General features: G+C 47.3%; 1 protein-coding gene across 1 annotated transcript in view; it reads right to left on the reverse strand.

Annotated features, from left to right (window-relative positions):
- Positions 1-17500, reverse strand: part of spata17 (spermatogenesis associated 17) — a gene marked incomplete at both ends in the record, with an annotated part of 48394 nt that overhangs the window by 2416 nt on the left and 28478 nt on the right. The window contains one exon of the mRNA XM_080850618.1: positions 16609-16744. Within this exon, the coding sequence (XP_080706744.1) occupies positions 16609-16744 (136 nt within the window). The remainder of the gene's footprint in view (positions 1-16608; positions 16745-17500) is intronic.

Consider the following 17500-nt stretch of genomic DNA (forward strand, 5'->3'; position numbering starts at 1 on the left):
CCTGTGACGGGGGCCTGTCAGTCAGTGTCCGGCGTAGTGACAATCATCTGGGCGCCGCGGCCCGGGGACAGAGTTCAGCCGTCCTTGTAAACAGCACGCCCCGCACTGACACTAACAACAGTGGAGCAACGCAAATGGACACTGTCACAAGCGCACTGGAAGTAAATGAACACAGCACACCCAAAAAATAAAGCTCATTTCACGCTTTGGATAAAATAGTATTGATTCTAAATCCAACTAAGCATGAACGCGTGATTTTTTCTGATTTTCTCACGTGTGCGACTTGACAGGTGTTTTAAACGTATGCACGCAACGTTTAAGCTGCATGACGGAAATAAGCACAGAGCCATGATGGTGTCACTTCTTAACCAATCTTCTGCTCTGATGGGGCTTGTGTGTGTGTGTGTGTGTGTGTGTGTGTGTGTGTGTGTGTGTGTGTGTGTGTGTGTGTGTGTGCGTGTGTGTGTGCATGTGTTTTAAAATGTACAGTGCTAAATCTGAAGTGGATATGCGAAGCTGACCAAAGTGTTGGCACTCTCGTGCTCCTGATGAGTGTGTGTGTGTGTGTGTGTGTGTGTGTGTGTGTGTGTGTGTGTGTGAGAGGGGGGGTTAGCACAGCAGCCCCAGGGCCCTTTGGACTTGTCAGGCTGAGGGAGAAGGGGGTGTGGACGGGGAGACGAGATGTGTGTGACAGCTCCTTCTGCACTTGGGGACCCCGACTCACCCGTCACTCCCCACACCAAAGCCAGCGCCACCCCGACGCTCCTCACACACGCACACACACACAAACGCTCTTCACACACACACAAATCAAACGTGAGAAGGAGCCAGGAAAAGAAAAGACAAAAGAAAAGACAAAAGAGGGGTGGGAGAGGGGTGATGACATCTGTGTCATCTTCATTTGAGTCGGGCTGACAGCCAGGCCGGTGCCATGCTATCTGCGTACGAGGTGACGCTTCCCGCTGTCATTAGCGGAGGTTACTGACTCTAGCCTAGCATCTCCAAATTTGCGAGGTTAAAGGTGAGGGTGATGACACAGCATCGTTACCATGTCGACGGGGGTTGACCATAGACAGGGGGGCAGGGACAGCAGAGGTAAACACATAAAGACTACAGAGGGAAAGACATAAAGACTACAAAGGGAAACAGACATAAAGACTACAGAGGGAAATACATAAAGACTACAGAGGGAAACAGGCATAAAGACTACAGGAAACAGACATAAAGACTACAGAGGGAAAGACATAAAGACTACAGAGGGAAACAGACACAAAGAATACAGAGGTAAAGACATAAAGACTACAGAGGGAAACAGACATAAAGACTACAGAGGGAAACAGACAGTAAGACTACAGAGGGAAACAGACATAAAGACTACAGAGGGAAACAGACATAAAGACAACAGAGGGAAACAGACACAAACACTACAGAGGTAAAGACACAAAGACAACAGAGGGAAACAGACATAAAGACAACAGAGGGAAACAGACACAAACACTACAGAGGTAAAGACACAAAGACAACAGAGGGAAACAGACATAAAGACTACAGAAGGAAACAGACACAAAGACTACAGAGGGAAACAGACATAAAGACTACAGGAAACAGACACAAACACTACAGAGGTAAAGACACAAAGACAACAGAGGGAAACAGACATAAAGACAACAGAGGGAAAGACTACAGAGGGAAACACATAAAGACTACAGAGGTAAAGACATAAAGACTACAGAGGTAAAGACATAAAGACTACCGAGGGAAACAGACAGTAAGACTACCGAGGGAAACAGACAGTAAGACTACCGAGGGAAACAGACAGTAAGACTACAGAGGGAAACAGACATAAAGACTACAGAGGGAAACAGACACAAACACTACAGAGGTAAATACCTAAAGACTACAGAGGAAACAGACAAGTGAGGTTAGAGAGGCAGAAAGGATGGGAAAGGCATTGGGTGAGACACATAAAGTATGTGTGACTGTCACACACAGACTGTCATCTGCAGAGGAGGCCTGGTAAAGCCAACTTCAGAGAGCAACACACACACCACACAGAGAAGAGAAGCTTGGCGTAGGTCACAACACATGCACTGTGTCATAGAAGCTTGGCGATGGTCACAACACACATACACACACACACACACATACACACACACACACACACACACACACACACCCTGTCAGAGAAGCCTGGCGTAGGTCACAACACACACACTGTGTCAGAGAAGCCAACTTCAGAGAGCAACACACACACCACACAGAGAAGACAAGCCTGGCGTAGGTCACAACACACACACCACTCTGCTGGCAGGGTCTGGCACAGCCTACTACACAAACACTCACACACACACAGCCTACTACACACACACTCACACAAACACACACACACCCCGCTGGGGGTCTCTCCTGCATTAGCGTAAAGCCTGCTGGGTTCAAACGCACCCCGAGGGCAGCCCCACTCTCAGACACGACCCCAAGCACCTGGCCCGGCACACTGCCCCACATAGCACCCCCAACCCCACCCTACCCCCCCCACCTCTAAGCCCACCCCACCCTCTCCCCACCCCCCCCCCCCACCCTTACCCAACCCAACCCCACTGACCCAACCCAACCCACCCTTACCCAACCCAACCTCTCCCCACCCCACCATCCCTAACTCCACCCAACCACACCCCCAACCCAACCCACCCCTAACCACCCCCCCCCCCCCCCCCAACCCCACCCTTACCCCACCCTCACCTCACCCTCTCTCCAGTCTGGGATGGAGTGTATTATACAGGAACATCCTGATTAGGCCGCAGGATTTAACTGGATCAAACAGCAGACACAGAGACGTGTATGGGGGACTTGTGAGGCGTGTGTGAGAATAATCTAAACACATGAGTGTCTGTGTAATATTTTTTGATAATTTGATAATGTTATTCACCATCAAACCTCGTGAATCTAGTCTGGTGTGCGCCGGGTTTCCAGATGCCATGAACATTGAAACTGGAATGTAACCCCTACGAATTCGTCTACGTTGTGTAGTTGTTTTACGAAGTGAAACCAGGAGACGTGGGTGAAGTTCTCCAGTTTATTCACCCGGGCAAATGACAATGATATCACGGGACTTCTTAGCAGAGCAGCATTGAATACCTTACAATGTGCGTGACTAATCCTCAGAAACTCTGTTTGTGGCATACACTCCTCACCGGGATTGACTGTGTGTGTTTAAGCTGGACGAGTCTGTGGCATACACTCCTCACCGGGATTGACTGTGTGTGTTTAAGCTGGACGAGTCTGTGGCATACACTCCTCACCGGGATTGACTGTGTGTGTTTGAGCTGAATGAGTCTGTGGCATACACTCCTCACCGGGACTGACTGGGGTGTGTGTTTGAACTGAATGAGTCTGACTGACGTTTCACTTACTGGGAATGAGGAGGCCCGTATATAACCAGCGCAAGGGAGCAGAACCCCTGCTCAGACCCATCAGCGTCCCGAGCACTTAAACAAAACACTCCGGAGCCCTCGGGACCCATAATTTAACCCAGTGTTTGTTGCCCCCCCCCTCCCTCTCCCCCCTCTCTCTCTCTCTCTCTCCGTCTTCAATGTTGCTCAATGAAAACAGACAAGGGAAAAATATGAGATTGATTTATTTTCTCCCATGTTCTCTTTAGGATGGAAGGAGTTTTTTTTTTTTTTTACACACAACTGAAACCAATTAGCAGGGCTAGCACTTGTAGTGTGGAATGTAGGTCAGAGTGGCGTAATAAAAAAGTATTGACTTTTCTCTCACTGTAAGCGGCATGAAAGGGGTGCTGTGGCCTTGTCCTACATGGGAGGGGCTCCATTAATTTCACTTATTTCAAGCAGGGCCCTGTCAAGTCACACACACACACACACACACACACACACACACACACACACACACACACACACACACGCGCCCTGTCAAGTCCTAATGCGTCCAGCGCAGCCAGCCACCGCGTTCGGACAACCCGTCGTGACATCAGCCCCACGGCCCAAGCCGAAATGAGTTTACATTATTTCAGCTGCTGAGGAACCTGACGTCTAATTCCCCCCGGCGAGGGACTCCGGCGAGGCCGCCAGGCAGGCAGCCCAGGGGTACGGCGGCAGAGGGGCCTTTCATCCATGGCTGGGCCCTGGTTAGGGCCACTCACCGAGCCTCTACCGCCACCGCCACCGCCGCCGCCTTACCCCTCCCTTATATCCCTGACAAAGGAAAAGAAAAGGAATAAGTGCTGCTTAAAGCAGCCCTGCACCCAGGGTTTCTACTGAGGTTCGTCCTGCTTTAAGCAGCCCTGCACCCAGGGTTTCTACTGAGGTTCGTCCTGCTTAAAGCAGCCCTGCACCCAGGGTTTCTACTGAGGTTCGTCCTGCTTAAAGCAGCCCTGCACCCAGGGTTTCTACTGAGGTTCGTCCTGCTTAAAGCAGCCCTGCACCCAGGGTTTCTACTGAGGTTCGTCCTGCTTAAAGCAGCCCTGCACCCAGGGTTTCTACTGAGGTTCGTCCTGCTTAAAGCAGCCCTGCACCCAGGGTTTCTACTGAGGTTCGTCCTGCTTAAAGCTACTGCTTAAAGCAGCCCTGCACCCAGGGTTTCTACTGAGGTTCGTCTACTGAGGTACGTGAGGTTTCTACTGAGGTTCGTCCTGCTTAAAGCTACTGCTTAAAGCAGCCATGCACCCAGGGTTTCTACTGAGGTTCGTCCTGCTTAAAGCTACTGCTTAAAGCAGCCCTGCACCCAGGGTTTCTACTGAGGTTCGTCTACTGAGGTACGTGAGGTTTCTACTGAGGTTCGTCCTGCTTTAAGCAGCCCTGCACCCAGGGTTTCTACTGAGGTTCGTCCTGCTTAAAGCAGCCCTGCACCCAGGGTTTCTACTGAGGTTCGTCCTGCTTAAAGCAGCCCTGCACCCAGGGTTTCTACTGAGGTTCGTCCTGCTTAAAGCAGCCCTGCACCCAGGGTTTCTACTGAGGTTCGTCCTGCTTAAAGCTACTGCTTAAAGCAGCCATGCACCCAGGGTTTCTACTGAGGTTCGTCTACTGAGGTACGTGAGGTTTCTACTGAGGTTCGTCCTGCTTAAAGCTACTGCTTAAAGCAGCCATGCACCCAGGGTTTCTACTGAGGTTCGTCCTGCTTAAAGCAGCCCTGCACCCAGGGTTTCTACTGAGGTTCGTCCTGCTTTAAGCAGCCCTGCACCCAGGGTTTCTACTGAGGTTCGTCTACTGAGGTACGTGAGGTTTCTACTGAGGTTCGTCCTGCTTAAAGCAGCCCTGCACCCAGGGTTTCTACTGAGGTTCGTCCTGCTTAAAGCAGCCCTGCACCCAGGGTTTCTACTGAGGTTCGTCTACTGAGGTACGTGAGGTTTCTACTGAGGTTCGTCCTGCTTAAAGCTACTGCTTAAAGCAGCCATGCACCCAGGGTTTCTACTGAGGTTCGTCCTGCTTAAAGCTACTGCTTAAAGCAGCCCTGCACCCAGGGTTTCTACTGAGGTTCGTCTACTGAGGTACGTGAGGTTTCTACTGAGGTTCGTCCTGCTTAAAGCTACTGCTTAAAGCAGCCATGCACCCAGGGTTTCTACTGAGGTTCGTCCTGCTTAAAGACACGCCCGTGTTACACGCTTTAGGTGTTTCCACATCAGAACCCTGGTTGCTGAGTGAGTGTGTGTCCGTCGGCTGGACGGGTCACGTGAGGTGAAGCACGCCTGAGCTGGGCAATGCCACCACCAACAGTGCCCGTGTGATGCCAGGGTCGTTTCAAATACCTGTTCCACGTGAAACTTTTCCCCCAAAAAAAGAGGGAATTATTCGTGTGGATCTGGGATCGGGGATCCACACCGCTGGCTGATCAGGGATCAGACACCCAATGCCGAATGCTGTGACCAGAAATGTTACCGAAACCAAGCCAAAGCAAGCCAAACCAGACCAAACCGAGCCAAACCAGACCAAACCAGACTAAACCAGACCAAACCAGACCAAACCAGACTAAACCAGACCAAACCAGACCAAACCAAGCCAAAAACCAGACCAAACCAAGCCAAAACCAAATCACATGGTGGCGCACATTACAAAAGCAAAATGGCAATGCAGTGATGATCTTAGTATTTTGATTGGTTGAGAGTACAAGTGAGACAGTCACAAAGTGACCTATATTTTCTTCAATTACAGGTCTGCGTCTGTCTAGACCTTTTCATTCAGTGACTAGATTTCAAACAGATCCTGGCATAGTAGAAATGTGTAGGGGATCGATAGGTAACCCATTTTATAGCAGCATATTGTTTTATAAAAGGGCCGTATGGGGCATAAATTAAGAATAAAACTCTTTCACTGTTTCATCGTATTCACAGACATGGGAATCTGAAGTCCACGAACATCAGGCGTTTCTTTTTTTAGCCAGTAGCCGTTGCAAAAACAAACCAGTAGAGACAAGTGTAGGGTTTAATCTGAACAGCTGAGGAATATGGAAAATGGTCACGCCGCCTAAAAAGAAAACCTTCTGCGACAAATGAAAAACACATGCAATAAATGGACTTGTATTGTACGAGTGGGAAAAGTGGAAAAGGGTGTTGAAAGCGATCCCCCTTCCTGAAGACTGAGGGGGATGACGTTACATGTAAAGGCTATCGGGGGCTGGAAACTAATCATGGTTTGCCAGATAAGAAAGTGGGCTTTATGCTTTATGGTATATGGTAATCAGCCTCTTCCCCGGCTGCCGGCACATAATGACTTGGTGTTATTCAGATGTTTGATGAAATATGCATTTCTGAAATCGGAGCCCTTTTTTTTATCATCTTTTTTTTTCTTCTCTTTTTTAACGTACAAGGAAGTGCCGTCACTCTGAAGCGAGAGACAAGCACGAGACAGAGTGCAAAACAAACATGATATTACACTCACAGCAAGGGGTCCACAGAGACCGAAAACAAACACACACACACACAACACACACACACACACACACAACACAAGAACACAAATACACACACACAAACATGGATTCTTTTACTTTGTGTGACCTGGGAAACAAAATCTTCCAGTTTACAAAGAAAAGAAAAAGCAAAGAAAGGTAGCTAACATTAATAGCAGTTTCCTCTGTGTAGCACAGCTAGGTGTCTTTAAAGAGGCCATGTCTCATAGGCTTCAAAGCTTATATTTTCTCATTGATAAAACACTGAATGAAAACAACATTGAAGTCAAATAAAAGTAAACAGAGAATGACTCCATGGGAGGTATATTTCAAATATATGGATCATAACAATGATTAACATTTCAGAACTAACTTAAAAACAGAGAAAATATATACGCCTTGCAAACACTACATACACCGCTAGATAACACTGACATACACTAATACACTACTGAGCCATAAGAGACATTCTAATCAAACAACAAACTGCAAACAAATATCCCATCAAAAATGCCCCCTATGACAAATAAACTTGCCCTGACTGGTACACAAACGTGATTTTGTGTTTCCTGAGGCTTCAAATAAAGAATTGATGATTTCAGGTGTCTCATTTCTAGTGAATGTGTGTGTGTGTGTGTGTGTGTGTAGGGGCCAGTGCTGACAGTAGTGTGTGTGTGTGTGTGTGCTGTGTGTGGTGTGTGTCTGTAGGGGCCAGTGCTGACAGAAGTGTGTGTGTGTGTGTGGGTGTGTATGTGCGTGCGTGTGTGTGTGTGTGTGTGTAGGGGCCAGTGCTGACAGTATAGGCATAGTTCACGTTAGATAGCAAGCTAGTCTCATTTGTTTATAAAAGTCAAGTTAACTTTAACCTGTGTTTAAAGCACGCCATGGCTCGAATGGTATAAAAATTGTTCATTGCAATACATTAGCTTCAACAATCATGGAGTAATTTGAAGTTAATTAAACATCCATACATATTGTCATTTGCGATTTGTTCATTTAAGCCAGCTTAGTTTTGTACTGAAATATGTTGAAATTAGATCCACAAATCATTTACACACTGTTATAATCACACCATACACACACACACCCACACCCACACACACAAACACACACACACACACACACACACACACACACACACACACACACACACTGTTATAATCACACCATTACTTGAGTTGTAACTGGTCATAGTTGCGCAAACCGAGAATTTCTCTGATTTTATTCAACTGTATGTTCGACGTCATTACTAATTCATTGATCAAGAGGAAATAGAAATAGAAAACGTTGCAATAAATGAGTGTTTGGTAATTAACCAATCATAGCCTACATACTGTGTTTGAGCCAGTGGAGTTTTGTATTGTATACATTTTATTGTACACGACACGTTGTATAAATACATTGAGATGTGATTCTCCAGTGTTGTGGATCGTGACATGCACCGTGTCTATAGCTGCCCTGATGTGGCCCTGATATGGCCCTTATGTGGCCATGATGTGGCCCTGATATGGAGCTCATGTGGCCCTGACGTGCCCCTGATGTGGCCCTGATGTGGCCCTGATATAGACCTGATGTGGCCCTTATGTGGCCCTGATGTGCCCCTGATGTGCCCCTTACGTGGCCCTGATGTGGCCCTGATGTGGCCCTGATGTGCCCCTTATGTGGCCCTGATGTGGCCCTGATGTGCCCCTGATATGGAGCTCATGTGGCCCTGATGTGGCCCTGATGTGGCCCTGATGTGGTTATGATACGTTCTAACCAGATGAGGGCCAGAGTCGGTCCCAGATTCAGGTGCCATGTGTATCTTTGAGTCTAGGTGGAGGAACAAAATGTCCGCCTGTGACACTGAAGGATGAGACTTAGGGCAACACTACCTGCTGAAGGCAAACACAGTGTGACGCACAAGATGATTCCATACGGATTCCAAATCAGGGAAAGGTACGCGGGGCCTCCAGATAATACCAAAAATCTAATCTCTCCGTGGTATGAGTTTTACATTTGTGTTGCTTTCTCTTTCTTGGGGCATGCTATGGTTTAAAAAAAATATTATCAATATGGCACACACACTGAAAATGCTGTGAACTTTTCCATTTCAGATTACACTGTGCACACACAAATGTGACAAGCAACATTTGTTCAGGAAAGCATTTTAAATTATTTTACCCCCCCCTCTCCCCAAATTGAATCTATATTCCTTAACATTGCATTGCATGATAAAGAGCCCCAAAACAGAGGTTAGCCTGGTCTCGCCGAGCAACAGGACCCCAATCTAGTCCATAATCAGCATGAATCAGAGAGGCAAAACCAATCATGTCACTGAGATTGACTGGGAGCAGAGAAAACCGATGCACTGCAGTCCTAATTATATACCATCTAGCGTGTTGTGTTGGCCCGTAATCCCTTCCAGTATTCTTCAAGAGGTGGGTCTCATGATAGCCAAATGAGATGCCTGCGTTGCTGTAATAAAGCACTACCTACGACACTGAGAGGTAATTGGCCCTCCGCCTAGGATACCTGTCCTCGGAATCAGTGTGTTATTCTACCTGATGCTATTCTAATTACTTCAATCAGGATACACACAGAGCGGCTTTAACGTCAACATACGCAGCACTTCCACGTATCCACAACACGAAGGAATACGGGAGATTTTAAAACACTCTGGGTTTACTCTGGGTAGGAATTCTTAAGGTGGGTAGGTATGGTTTCACTTAAATCTTTGAAATACATATTCAAGGAAAGACTTGGTATTTTCCATATAAAATAAAAAAATTAAAAAAGAGCATATTTATTTTACTCAGCTGTTTTAAAACAGCGAATTTCATATCGCTATGCTATTCTATTCCTGTGGACCTTTCAGATGTATTAAACAACCGGAATCCTATTGCTAGTGTTATGGACCTCTCAGATGTTGTCCAAATCGTGTGCAAGCTGTTCACGCTGTAATGGAGTTGATTTGCATTTCCTCCGATGCTGACTTCTACTCCAAACAGTGGAAATATGAAAGCTGTCATGTTATATTGTTTCAAGTCAGTTTTTTTTCCACGTTTGAAAAGCTCTAGGAAACAGCCAAGTGTACCTTTGTTCACTGAAGCACATCAAGACGGAGGCGGCATATTGTTCTAACTGCTCCTGTGGGTGCATTATATGCCACTGTAAAGATTGTTTTGGGCATTTCTGGTTAAATGTGTTCATATGGTCACATATCTAACCGTACTTTTCATCGCAGTACACCAGAATCGATCAGGATAGCTAAGAGAGCGCCTTTTTTCAATCACAGTGCAGGGCACCATTTGTACGTAGCGTCCATAAGCCAATGAAACGTTGTTATCACTTCATTCGTTAATGATGGCCAGGCCCAGTGTTTTTAAAGCACCACCTCGTGTCAAACGAGGGACCCTTTTAAAACAAAGGCGTCTCTGCACTCATATTTATTCAACGCTGTGTTTGTACCGACTGATAAAAGAGGAAGAATCGCTGACATGATGGAGGAAAGTGCGGAGTTAATTGATACATATATAACATAAAACAGTACGCAGCGCGTCAGGAGGATTGTTTACACCGCACCAAATGGGCTTTTATTTCCCTTGTAAAGCGGTAATGGTGGAATCTGCCCGACTGCTGGTCACTAATGCGGAGGCTGTGTGTGTGTGTGTGTGTGTGTGTGTGTGTGTGTGTGTGTGTGTGTGTGTGTGTGTGTGTTGTGTGTGTGGAGGCGTCTGGAGGGCTTAGGAGGGTTGGAGAAACTTTACTCTGGCGTCGCCACATGTCCCGAAGACACTACTTTACCACTGGCCTACTTTAGACCTCTTATTTATCGCTCATAATGAATATCATGCGCACGTAAACACACCCCATACATCATACACACACACACACACACGCGCACACACACACACCAGACACACACACACACACACACACCCCATATATCTTGCATACCATGGTGATGCATTATCCCGGACGATGATTAACAAGACACGGCAGAAACAAAGCATCATTTTTAAGCACAATTTTTTTCTCTCTCTCTCTCTTTCTCTCTCTCTCTCTTTCTCTCTCTCCTTCTCTCTCTCTCTCTTTCTCTCTCTCTCCTTCTTTCTCTCTCTCTCTCTCTCTCTCCTGAAGTTGCTATAAGCCATGCGCCACAATAATTAAAAACAGGGCAGAGAGGAAGAGTGGTGCTGGGGGGGAGGAAGATGCGTGCCGCAGGGTGGTGGGGGAGGCAGGAGTGGAATGGAGCATGTGTGTGTGTGTGTGTGTGTGTGTGTGTGTGTGCGTGTATGTGTGTGGGGGGGGTAGGCAGCAGAAAAAGCAATTACTGAAGCAACATTAAAAAAAGAAAGGGAGGCAGTGGCTGGCTTCAGCCGCTGAGATATATCAGTTTAAAAGGCTGATTGATGAAAGCCTAACGCGAGCTGAAGGAGAGGCTTTGCGGCGAGACACGGCCACTGCACGCACTTCATTAGCCCGCGTAATTAGCCTGGTGCTTCAATTTGTTAGCACTGGTGGTGATAATGCAAACATCACAACACGCAGCCCCCATCCAACCCAACGCCACACCCCACCCCACGCCCGCGTTTGGCGTTGGTGCCCGCCTGATGAAGGGCCCTCGTCGTCGTCAGACGGGCATTAACTAATGCACTAATTACGCAAGACAGGCGGGGGGGGGGGGGGGGGGGTGGACAGCGTGGCCTGATTGTCACTCTGTCCGAGCGCATTACGGGCACGCCGTATGCAGCCACGTCCTGACACGCCATAGCTGGGGACCTTCACTACGCATGAACTACAATAAGAGGCAGAGGAGGGTGGAGACGTGTCAGAGACCCTGTGTCAGACCCCGTGTCAGCGTACGTTGAACGCAGGCCTAACGGCTAATCATGATTTTAGCTGACATGAAGATATCACAACAAAGCACTGAAATAGCAGGGAAGCAATCCTACCCCCTCGCCCAAGCTCAAAAGCATCATCTCAGCTCACTTTACATACATGCAGCTGACCAGTGTTGTAGTGGTCCCTGGAGAAGTGGGTATACTCTTTATTTCTTTTAAGCAGCCCATACAGCACAGGATAAACGGCCCTGTTTTGAGAAGTGGGTATACGCAATGCTGACTTAAAAAAAAGTGGGTATACTCCGTATACTTGCGTATACCCTGGACTACACCACTGCACACACACACACACACACACACACACACACACACACCTGCGTATACCCTGGACTACACCACTGACCCTCACCCAAGCTCAAAACCTTCATCTCAGCTCACTAGTCATACATGCACCTGACCATACCGCAGCTGAATACACCAGTGAAGGTCTCCTGTTCTTTTTCACCCACAGGCCATAAATACATGAAGCTGACATGAAGATATCACAACAAAGCACTGAAATAGCAGGGAAGCCATTCCTACCTTCACCCAAGCTCAAAACCTTAATCTAAACTCACTTTTCATACATGCAGCTGACCATACCGCAGCTGAATACACCAGTGAAGGTCTCCTGTTCTTGTCCCCCCACAGGCCATAAATACATGAAGTTGTCGGAGGACCCGACGAATCGTCTCAGCCATGGCAAAACTTCATTAGCGAGGAATCTGCACCGGCCGTGTATTGCCTAGTGCACCCCTTCTCTTTTTGCCTTTCCAATTGAGACGAATCACCCAGCACCTCGTCTCCCAGGTTTGGACATGTTAATCTGTGGAAATAACAGATCTCTAGGTGCAGATGAAAAAATAGGATGAGAGAGAGAGAGAGAGAGAGAGAGGGGAAAAAAGAGAGAGAGAATCCTAGCAGAAAGAAAAGAGAATGGGTATAATTTAATCAGAAATGCACTTGAAAATCACCATATCCATCATTATCTTCTTGTGAGTCGATGGGGGAACAGAAAGTGTGAGGGGTGAGTGGAAATTCATTTAAGGAAGCAGGTTTTGCGTGCGCCGGGGAGCCTTCGGGATGTGTTATTCATTGTTAAGCACGGAAGGTAGGCAAAAGCAGGACATTCATCAAGCGACAGACAAATGACGGCGGATTACTAGTTAGACAGTGTAATAAGTACCATCTAATTTCCTCTTTAGAATCAATTTATGTTTCCGAGCATAGGATCACCATCAGGGGACGGCTCTCACCCGATGAGAAATTGCATAGTCAAAAAAATCACTTTCCCATAAAACTCAACACCACCTAGACACACTGGGTAGAACTGGCCACTAGATACACTGGCTAGAACTGGCCGACGCTGGACATCCTGGGTAGAACCAACCACTAGATACACCGGGTAGAACTGGCCTACACTGGACATCCTGGGTAGAACCAACCACTAGACACACTGGATAGAGCCGGCAAAAAGACACACCGGGTAGAACCGGCCTACACCGCGTAGAACCAACCACTAGACACCCTGGGTAGAGTCGGCCACTAGACACACTGGGTAGAACGCTGGCCTACACCGGACATAAGGCCCACCTTTGGGCCCACCCTTTTTTATGGCTAAAATAACTTCAGGACACAAGACAAACTGATGATTATAATAACTTCAGGACACAAGACAAACTGATGATTATAATAACTTCAGGACACAAGACAAACTGATGATTATAATAACTTCAGGACACAAGACAAACTGATGATTATAATAACTTGAGGACACAAGACAAACTGATGATTATAATAACTTGAGGACACAAGACAAACTGATGATTATAATAACTTCAGGACACAAGACAAACTGATAATTATAATAACTTCAGGACACAAGACAAACTGATGATTATAATAACTCGAGGACACAAGACAAACTGATGATTATAAAAACTCATAACTATCCCACAGTCTTAGAGTACGCAGTACGCAACATCGTGATTCTGACCAGGGTGCTTAGATAGTACATTTGGGAGTATCCATTCAAGAAAGAGTGATTACAATTTCTTCACTAAACCAATATTTAAATAAATAAATAAATACATACATATTTGGGCAAAATGACACTTCTTACATCTTATTCTTAAAATAGGAATTAGTGATGCCAGATCAGGCTTTCTCTTCAAACAATCAGGGTGGCAGAACATCCGTGACTGCACCTTAAACACTGAAAACAAGTCGGATATTAAACTGCATTGGTATGGTCGATGTCAGATAAATTAGGGATTGGCAGAAGATTAATGTGAGAAGGACACACGAGTAGTTCTAAATGCTGTCCAAGTACTCCTGGTTTGATTTAAGTAAGGGCTGAATAACTCTCTGTACATTACATTCCCCCGGACTGAACACACGGGCCAGTATGAGTAAGTGCGTGTGTGAGTGTGTGTGTGTGTGTGTGTGTGTGTGTGTGTGTGTGTGTGGCCTTCTGCCACAGACCCCGAGGAGATGAAATATTGCAGCAGGCAGACTTTCAAAAAGGAGGAATAGTGTGTTTACATCTTTCATCTTCTAGTGGCGCTTTGAGAGACTTGAATCCAGCCCAACTTTGGAGATCAGTGTAGGTGTATGCCAGCGTTCCTAGGGCCTGAAACCATGACGCCATAGCAACGGAGTGTTGGGAGACTTGAGCTTTAGGGCCTAACTAAGCATCAGTGATGATGAGCTTCTGGAGGAGGAGAGGGGGTTAGACACCCAAAAGCACGAGGCCTGGTGCCTTAGGGTATGACATAGCATCGGTGGATGAGCTTCTGACGGACGAGAGCGGTTAAACACCCAAATGCACTAGGCCTGTCAATGACGTGGCTCTGCTCCAGTTAAATTACTGACAGCAGAGAATTGAGTTTACAAACGCTGATGAACATGTCTTCTCCACTGGGCGAGACATTAATAATCAATCAATAATAATCAATCAATAATTATTTGGGAGTTCTAGTCCAGCCAGATTCTTCGAAAGGAACAAATACTTGTTTCCAGTCCACTCATGTCATCAAAAGTGGCCAACAAATAAAAGAATACCATGTCGTACATCCGATTTGTATTGTACAACACCATTTTACAGTCGTTAACCAATAGTGTTTACTGTATCATCGAAAGCCACCGCACACACCCCTAATTAAGAGCGGCGAACAGGTAGGCCATCTTTAATTAGCAGCTGCTCTTGTTTTGGTGTGTGTGTGTGTGTGTGTGTGTGTGTGTGTGTGTGTGTGTGTGTGTGTAATCATTGTAATTAATTCAATGTCACGAGGTTTTGGTGTAGGTAGCTGCAGTGGGGAGCATCCCCCTGTTGGGAGCGGGGGCTAACCCCCAGAGTTCAGACGTTGACTCCAATCTAAGTATGGATCAGTGATAATCCTTAGCGTGTCACGCTCGGGCGCATCAATTATGCTAATCGTAGCGGTGGTCTCTGCCCCCGAGCTTTCATTACTGTCAGTGGGACGATGACGAGAAGCTTCAAACCAGCAGAAATGGACCGTCAGGTACCTACCGCCAACCGCACCTGGCATCCGGAATGTTCCGCCCGCCTTCGGAAAAAAAGACAGTGTGCCGGGACGTTAAACTCTTTGGGGTCTTTGTTCTCGTCGTCCGTTTCACAAAGACTTCCTTTATGCAGGGCGCCGTGTGCAATCGCCTGCGCTAAATGACGAGGCCGTGGGGAAAACCGGGGGCGAGGGGGGGGAGGGGGGAGGGGGTTCGGTGCGGAGCGACTAACGATCAAACGCAAGGTGGAACGGTAAAACAACTCTCCTCGCCGTCGAGCAGCGCAGAGCTTCTTTATTTATTTAATTTGCAAGGGAGGAGTGTAACACACACACACACACACACCCAAACACACACACACACACCCACACACTCACACACACACACACATGTGACACACCCCCACACACACACACACCCACACACACAAACACACACACCCTCACACACTTCAACTCAACACACACACACACACACACACTCATCAACTCAACACACACAGGCAACACACACACACACCCACACACACACACACACACTCATCAACTCAACACACACAGGCAACACACACACACACACACATACACACCCACACACTCATCAACTCAACATACACACACACACACAGGCAACACACACACACACACACACACACACCTACACACACCCACTCACTCATCAACTCAACATACACACACACACACTCATCAACTCAACACACACACACACACACACTCATCAACTCAACACACACACAGGCAACACACACACACACACACACACACAAGGCATTTCCAGGCAATTGCAGTGGAAGCAAAGGGCAGTGGCTGCTGGCGGGGCCCTAATAAAGCACCCTCATCCATGAAAAGGCCTCCAGGAGAAAGACACAGTCAATTACCTAGCGCCCTGAGAAGAGGACGCCTCCCCTCTCATTTACGTGTGTGTGTGTGGGGTATTTATTAAATTGCTGTCACATCTGACAAATTTGTGCAGCTAAAATTGGGGGCAATACTGTAGAGCGTTTCTCTGTCTTTTGTCTCTTTTTTTTTTCTCTCTTCCCATGCCTCCAAACCATTTGGTGTGAAACACGTGCTGGCATGCTAGATTGGACACTGGTAAGTAAATTGGAGTGTGTGTGTGTGTGTGTGTGTGTGTGTGTGTGCTCCTTCTGTACCTCTTTGTCCTGCAGCGTGTGCTTGGTGTGCTTGGTGTGCGTGTGTGCGCGCGTGTGTGTGTGTGTGTGTGCTCCTCCTGTACCTCTTTGTCCTGCAGCGTGTGCTTGGTGTGTGTGTGTGTGTGTGTGCTCCTCCTGTACCTCTTTGTCCTGCAGCGTGTGCTTGGCGTCCTCTCTGAAGTGCTTGGTCCCGTACGGCAGCGTCTGGAAGGCGCTCCGTGTGTGGATCAGGGGCTCGTACTTCCTGCTTTTATGGGCGCTCGCGAACGGCCAGAACCTGCAACAAGAAACAAAGAGTGAGAGAGAGAGAGAGAGAGAGAGAGAGAGAGAGAGAGAGAAGAGAGATAGAGAGAGAGAGAAGAGAGATAGAGAGAGAGAGAGAAAAAGAGAGAGAGACGGCAGCGATGACATCATGCACTAACCACGACAGTGATTAAGAAAATCACCCGTCTCTCGCACCTCCGCAAAACAACAAGCGATCAGCGATCGACCAGAGCACGGCGGAGCAAAGACCACACTAAAAACACGAGCCGTGCGCGCCGCGCCGCTCGTTCATCAGCACAGAATCAAAGTGTCATCTCTCACTGTACCGCCCCAAGAATCAACATTTTCCTCCGTCACCTCCCACCATTAACCTGCACCTCTGAACAGCAGCGTCTCTTCATCTCCGTCACTGGGCTTACATTAGCGGCCCCCTGCTCCTGCCTTAATGCTCCATTGCTGAGGTAATCGGACCACCCTCTCTCCCCGCTCCGCACAAATGACTTATATATCAAAAGCTAAGCTAAACTTCTCTCGCACACACACACCCACACACACACACTCATCGCACACAAATGACTTATATATCAAAGCTAAGCTAAACTTCTCTCGCCAGCCAAATGCCTCACGCTTTTCTTTTGTGTGTGTGTGTGTGTGTGTGTGTGTGTGTGTTTTTTCTTCTTCTTCTGGGGTCCAAATGGCCTCGCCAAGTCAAATGGTTTCTTAATGGCCTGTTTTCTTGTGCGGGGTTGTGTTGCCACACACGCTGCGA

This window comes from Sprattus sprattus, assembly GCF_963457725.1.
Source record: "Sprattus sprattus genome assembly, chromosome: 13".
In the NCBI taxonomy this organism is placed as follows: Eukaryota; Metazoa; Chordata; class Actinopteri; order Clupeiformes; family Clupeidae; genus Sprattus; species Sprattus sprattus.